This window comes from Salmo salar, chromosome ssa03 (assembly GCF_905237065.1).
Source record: "Salmo salar chromosome ssa03, Ssal_v3.1, whole genome shotgun sequence".
NCBI classification, from domain to species: domain Eukaryota; kingdom Metazoa; phylum Chordata; class Actinopteri; order Salmoniformes; family Salmonidae; genus Salmo; species Salmo salar.
Genome location: NC_059444.1, coordinates 102026905 through 102034404, shown reverse-complemented (window position 1 = coordinate 102034404; position 7500 = coordinate 102026905). Strand labels below are relative to the sequence as shown.

General features: G+C 46.5%; 1 protein-coding gene across 1 annotated transcript in view; it reads right to left on the bottom strand.

The window, feature by feature from the left end:
• Positions 1-7500, bottom strand: part of LOC123741782 (tripartite motif-containing protein 16) — a 17398-nt gene that overhangs the window by 8917 nt on the left and 981 nt on the right. The window contains exons 2-3 of the mRNA XM_045715991.1: positions 7357-7452; positions 685-918 (exon numbers count right to left, since the gene is read on the bottom strand). Of these exons, the coding sequence (XP_045571947.1) occupies positions 685-918; positions 7357-7452 (330 nt within the window). The remainder of the gene's footprint in view (positions 1-684; positions 919-7356; positions 7453-7500) is intronic.

Genomic DNA, 7500 nt, shown 5'->3' with positions numbered 1-7500 from the left:
GAGAGGGACAGAGAGAGAGAGGGACAGAGAGAGAGAGGGACAGAGAGAGAGAGACAGAGAGAGAGAGGGACAGAGAGAGAGAGGGACAGAGAGAGAGGGACAGAGAGAGAGAGAGAGAGGGGACAGAGAGAGAGAGGGACAGAGAGAGAGAGAGAGAGAGAGGGACAGAGAGAGAGAGAGAGAGAGAGAGGGACAGAGAGAGAGAGAGAGAGGGACAGAGAGAGAGAGGGAGGGGGACAGAGAGAGAGAGAGAGAGAGAGAGAGAGAGAGAGAGAGAGACAGAGAGAGAGACAGAGAGAGAGACAGAGAGAGAGACAGAGAGAGAGACAGAGAGAGGGTCAGAGAGAGAGACAGAGAGAGAGAGAGGGACAGAGAGAGAGAGAGACAGAGAGAGAGAGAGGGACAGAGAGAGAGAGGGACAGAGAGAGAGAGGGACAGAGAGAGAGACAGAGAGAGGGACATAGAGAGAGGGACATAGAGAGAGGGACATAGAGAGAGACAGAGAGAGGGACAGAGGGAGAGAGAGGGAGAGAGAGAGAGAGACAGAGGGACAGAGAGGGACAGAGAGAGAGAGAGAGAGAGACAGAGAGAGAGAGAGGGACAGAGAGGACAACATAATGATTGAGATGAATAGTTTCACATGAAGTTAATTTCACATCACATGTAACAAGACAGTTTAGTTACCTGGAGGAAATGGATGTGATCCTCTGTGTGTGAGAGCTGCTCCAGCTCAGTGCTTCTCTTCCTCAGCTCAGCTATCTCCTGCTTCAGTTGCTCCAGGACTCCTTCAGCTTCACTCACTTGATCCTTCTCTTGGGCTCTGATCAGCTCCTTCACCTCAGAGCTCCTTCTCTCAATGGAGCGGATCAGCTCAGTAAAGATCTGATCACTGTCCTCCACTGCTGCCTGTGCAGAGCGCTGTTGAGAGAGAGAGAGAGAGAGAGAGAGAGAGAGAGAGAGAGAGAGAGAGAGAGAGAGAGAGAGAGAGAGAGAGAGAGAGAGAGAGAGAGAGAGAGAGAGAGAGAGAGAGAGAGAGAGAGAGAGAGAGAGAGAGACAGAGAAATACAGAGGGAGAGAGACAGAGAAATACAGAGGGAGAGGGAGAGAGATGGACAGAGAGAGAGGGAGAGAGATGGACAGAGAGAGAGGGAGAGAGATGGACAGAGAGAGAGGGAGAGAGATGGACAGAGAGAGAGAGAGAGAGAGAGAGAGAGAGAGAGAGAGAGAGAGAGAGAGAGAGAGAGAGAGAGAGAGAGAGAGAGAGAGAGAGAGAGACAGAGAGAGAGAGAGAGAGAGAGAGAGAGAGAGAGAGAGAGAGAGAGAGAGAGAGAGAGAGAGAGAGAGAGAGAGAGAGAGAGAGAGAGAGAGAGAGAGAGAGAGCGAGAGAGCGAGAGATAGCAGTTAGTTAATAGTATCTCTACTTGCAAATTCATCTTCTGCACATCTATCACTCCAGTGTTTAATTGCTACATTGTAATTATTTCGCCACCACAGCCTATTTATTAACTTACCTCCTTTATCTTACCTCATTTGCACATCTGTATATAGACTTTTCTATTGTGTTATTGACTGTACGTTTGTTTATTCCATGTGTAACTCTGTGTTGTTGTTTGTGTCACACTGCTTTGCTTTATCTTGGCCAGGTCGCTGTTGTAAATGAGAACTTGTTCTCAACTGGCCCACCTGGTTAAATAAAGGACTTGTTCTCAACTGGCCTACCTGGTTAAATAAAGGACTTGTTCTCAACTAGCCTACCTGGTTAAATAAAGGACTTGTTCTCAACTGGCCTACCTGGTTAAATAAAGGACTTGTTCTCAACTGGCCCACCTGGTTAAATAAAGGACTTGTTCTCAACTGGCCCACCTGGTTAAATAAAGGACTTGTTCTCAACTAGCCCACCTGGTTAAATAAAGGACTTGTTCTCAACTGGCCCACCTGGTTAAATAAAGGACTTGTTCTCTACTGGCCTACCTGGTTAAATAAAGGACTTGTTCTCAACTGGCCTACCTGGTTAAATAAAGGACTTGTTCTCAACTGGCCCACCTGGTTAAATAAAGGACTTGTTCTCAACTAGCCTACCTGGTTAAATAAAGGACTTGTTCTCAACTGGCCTACCTGGTTAAATAAAGGACTTGTTCTCAACTGGCCCACCTGGTTAAATAAAGGACTTGTTCTCAACTGGCCTACCTGGTTAAATAAAGGACTTGTTCTCAACTGGCCTACCTGGTTAAATAAAGGACTTGTTCTCTACTGGCCTACCTGGTTAAATAAAGGACTTGTTCTCAACTGGCCCACCTGGTTAAATAAAGGACTTGTTCTCAACTGGCCCACCTGGTTAAATAAAGGACTTGTTCTCAACTGGCCCACCTGGTTAAATAAAGGACTTGTTCTCAACTGGCCCACCTGGTTAAATAAAGGACTTGTTCTCAACTGGCCCACCTGGTTAAATAAAGGACTTGTTCTCAACTGGCCCACCTGGTTAAATAAAGGACTTGTTCTCAACTGGCCTACCTGGTTAAATAAAGGACTTGTTCTCAACTGGCCCACCTGGTTAAATAAAGGACTTGTTCTCAACTGGCCTACCTGGTTAAATAAAGGACTTGTTCTCAACTGGCCTACCTGGTTAAATAAAGGACTTGTTCTCAACTGGCCCACCTGGTTAAATAAAGGACTTGTTCTCAACTGGCCTACCTGGTTAAATAAAGGACTTGTTCTCAACTGGCCTACCTGGTTAAATAAAGGACTTGTTCTCAACTGGCCTACCTGGTTAAATAAAGGTGAAATTAAATAAACAGTAATGGCATTACCCCGGCAACACAGAGAAAACATGATGAACAGTCTGTCATTGTAGAAAACGGACAACCCCTCCCCAACTCCCAGGTCAACCCGAGCCAATCAGCTATTGGTGTCCAGGGCTCCATGTAATACCCTCCACTGGATGACCCCTGACCTTTCCAGCACTGGGAGCTTATAGAGCACCCTCCACCTATACCCTGCCATGCTCTCAGCCCCCACAACCCCCCTGCCTCTGATGCCCCTTCCCTCCCGCTAAGCCCACCTCCGCACGGTACAGTAGCCTCTGTGCTGCTTTGAGTCAGAACGCTGCCACCCTGCTCTCCAGGTCCACCAAACCCAGTGATCAGTGGTTCCTCCCAGACCCACGGCCCAGTCACCACCCCCCCCTCCTCTCGTGTGGGTCTCAGCAGCTGCCAGGCCCTCAGTACTGCAGCATAGAAATCAGAGACCCCTGTTGTATTGAGTCTCTCAGAGACGACCTCAGAGTTGACAAGGTAAAACTCTGTTGTTCTGCCGCTGAACAAGGCAGTTAACCCACTGGTCCCCAGGAGGCCGTCATTGTAAATAGAATTTGTTCTTAACTGACCTGCCTAGTTAAATAAAGGTCTCATTAAAAAGTCTGGCAATAACTTAACTTTTCATTATTTAGACAGACTCCTCTAAATAATAAATATAATAAAATAACAAAAAACAGTTAAATGCTAAGTACTATACATAGGTTTTATTTAAAAATAACAATAGAACCTATTTAGTACTATAATGGTATTTACTAACATAATATTATTACTATAATAGTTTCTAAAGGGGTTGTAGGCTACCCTACCCTAGAATTAGGTTCAGGATAAAACAGGTTATACGTAGGGTTAGAGTTTCTGTACAGCACTTTGTGACATCTGCTGATGTAAAAAGGTCTTCATAAATACATTAGATTGATTGTTAGGTTCAGGGTATTTAAAGAGATAAACTGTATGGGTTTATATCTCTCTTGCTCCTCCCTGTGGTCTTCTGTGGGAACTACATACCTCATTCACCACACTTGATAGGCTCATAATCTGAGGTAGCAACTGAGTCAGAGCTACAAATCAATGATCTCCACCTATCCATTAGGTTTACAACTCAGTGAACCTGCGCAGCATTCTCTCTATTTGATGTCTACGAACCAACAGATTTCAACACATATCAAATTACCAGTTACCATTATTAGTAGCTGTAACCTAGTTAATAATAAGTTACCTGAGGTAAACCTACAAGGTTAGTTAATAATAAGTTACCTGAGGTAAACCTACAAGGATAGTTAATAATCAGTTACCTGAGGTAAACCTACAAGGTTAACGCGGGCTGGAAGAGAATTACTTCAAAACCACAGCAAACAGCTGGGACATATAGTAATATTATATATATAATATTATATCACTGGGCTCCTGTGTGCTAACAAACCCTGTGTACCACCCCTCCCTGTTTAACCTTGAATTTCGTTCAGAAAAACACTTCCACATTTAGCAAAACGAACCAACTCTTTACGGATCTGTTCGGTGGTAATAAACGGAGGCAGATTAGACACCACTACTCTTGTCGAAATCAGCACCAACACAACCCCTCACATAAATCATACTGGTAACTAGCCGGGTAACAAGACTCACCTTTTACATTACCACAACCACCGCCTTGTTCATTCTGGATACAGAGTGTATATGTTCCTCTCCCACCTGTTCACCGACCAGGATCAATAATTCCTCCACACCATTCTCCACAACGCACCTGAAGAGACAGCGTTTCTTCTCCACTCGGTTGAGGACATCAAACTACCCTACTCCCTCCTCAACTCTAACCGATAAACAGAGGAAACCGATAAACAAACCCTCCCACCATGACAAAATACATTTGGAAAATAGGCAAAAGAATAGCTGCACTCTTTACGTAACGACAAAACCTCACGTTACCAACTTCTTCTTCTTCTTCTATGGTATAATGGCGGTCCTCAAACCAACGTTAAAGGAGCATGGCGCCTCCTACTGTGCTGGAGTGTTCAATCACGGTTTACACCATTTCTAAATCCTCCTACCTAACTCAGTACTTCTGAGAAAATAAAAAGATCCCTACTAACTTCTAATAGACCCTCCCCATCCCCCAAATCCCAAGGCCAACTAACCCTACACTCATTAAAACCCACTACCCCATTCCACTACTTTGACCCTATCTGCTCCTGCACCAGGCCAACTAACCCTACACTCATTAAAACCCACTACCCCATTCCACTACTTTGACCCTATCTGCTCCTGCACCAGGCCAACTAACCCTACACTCATTAAAACCCACTACCCCATTCCACTACTTTGACCCTATCTGCTCCTGCACCAGGCCAACTAACCCTACACTCATTAAAACCCACTACCCCCATTCCACTACTTTGACCCTATCTGCTCCTGCACCAGGCCAACTAACCCTACACTCATTAAAACCCACTACCCCATTCCACTACTTTGACCCTATCTGCTCCTGCACCAGGCCAACTAACCCTACACTCATTAAAACCCACTACCCCATTCCACTACTTTGACCCTATCTGCTCCTGCACCAGGCCAACTAACCCTACACTCATTAAAACCCACTACCCCCATTCCACTACTTTGACCCTATCTGCTCCTGCACCAGGCCAACTAACCCTACACTCATTAAAACCCACTACCCCATTCCACTACTTTGACCCTATCTGCTCCTGCACCAGGCCAACTAACCCTACACTCATTAAAACCCACTACCCCCATTCCACTACTTTGACCCTATCTGCTCCTGCACCAGGCCAACTAACCCTACACTCATTAAAACCCACTACCCCCATTCCACTACTTTGACCCTATCTGCTCCTGCACCAGGCCAACTAACCCTACACTCATTAAAACCCACTACCCCATTCCACTACTTTGACCCTATCTGCTCCTGCACCAGGCCAACTAACCCTACACTCATTAAAACCCACTACCCCCATTCCACTACTTTGACCCTATCTGCTCCTGCACCAGGCCAACTAACCCTACACTCATTAAAACCCACTACCCCCATTCCACTACTTTGACCCTATCTGCTCCTGCACCAGGCCAACTAACCCTACACTCATTAAAACCCACTACCCCATTCCACTACTTTGACCCTATCTGCTCCTGCACCAGGCCAACTAACCCTACACTCATTAAAAACCCACTACCCCCATTCCACTACTTTGACCCTATCTGCTCCTGCACCAGGCCAACTAACCCTACACTCATTAAAACCCACTACCCCATTCCACTACTTTGACCCTATCTGCTCCTGCACCAGGCCAACTAACCCTACACTCATTAAAACCCACTACCCCCATTCCACTACTTTGACCCTATCTGCTCCTGCACCAGGCCAACTAACCCTACACTCATTAAAACCCACTACCCCATTCCACTACTTTGACCCTATCTGCTCCTGCACCAGGCCAACTAACCCTACACTCATTAAAACCCACTACCCCCATTCCACTACTTTGACCCTATCTGCTCCTGCACCAGGCCAACTAACCCTACACTCATTAAAACCCACTACCCCCATCCCACTACTTTGACCCTATCTGCTCCTGCACCAGGCCAACTAACCCTACACTCATTAAAACCCACTACCCCCATTCCACTACTTTGACCCTATCTGCTCCTGCACCAGGCCAACTAACCCTACACTCATTAAAACCCACTACCCCATTCCACTACTTTGACCCTATCTGCTCCTGCACCAGGCCAACTAACCCTACACTCATTAAAACCCACTACCCCATTCCACTACTTTGACCCTATCTGCTCCTGCACCAGGCCAACTAACCCTACACTCATTAAAACCCACTACCCCATTCCACTACTTTGACCCTATCTGCTCCTGCACCAGGCCAACTAACCCTACACTCATTAAAACCCACTACCCCATTCCACTACTTTGACCCTATCTGCTCCTGCACCAGGCCAACTAACCCTACACTCATTAAAACCCACTACCCCATTCCACTACTTTGACCCTATCTGCTCCTGCACCAGGCCAACTAACCCTACACTCATTAAAACCCACTACCCCATTCCACTACTTTGACCCTATCTGCTCCTGCACCAGGCCAACGGCCTGGGAGGACGGGACACCACCACTCAACACACCCTGGAACTCTTCTGAAGTCAAATCTAGTATGACCAAATACTTCTCTGCAGCTGCCACCAAAACATATTTTTTTCTGTGATTTACATTCCATTTCTGCGGTACAGTTGATAACCATTTCCTATGAACACTAAGAAGCCAACCTTACTGAAGCATATATCACTGGTTGGCCCATCCCTCTGTGCTGTCACAGATCTACTACTCACAGGGATCCTCTCAGGATCCCTCAGCCTTGACCCATCCTCCTCTACTTTCTTCACTGCCTCAGCAGTGACAACCTGTTCCCAACAGTGGGGTCAGTGGGATTGGATAGGGGCCCCTCTACCTCTCTCTCTCTCTCTCTCTCTGACTGGAGGAGACAGGTGAAATGGTGTGTCTCCTCTGGTCAACAATACTCACCTTGAGAGACTCCACAGCCTGTTGGAGCTCCTTCAGCTCCTTCTCTCTCTCCTGGAATCTCTGCTGGACCTTCTGCTGACTCATCCCCAGCTGCCTCTGTGGAGAATCACTCTTCAATGAGCTATCAAGCTTTATTAGTCCAGT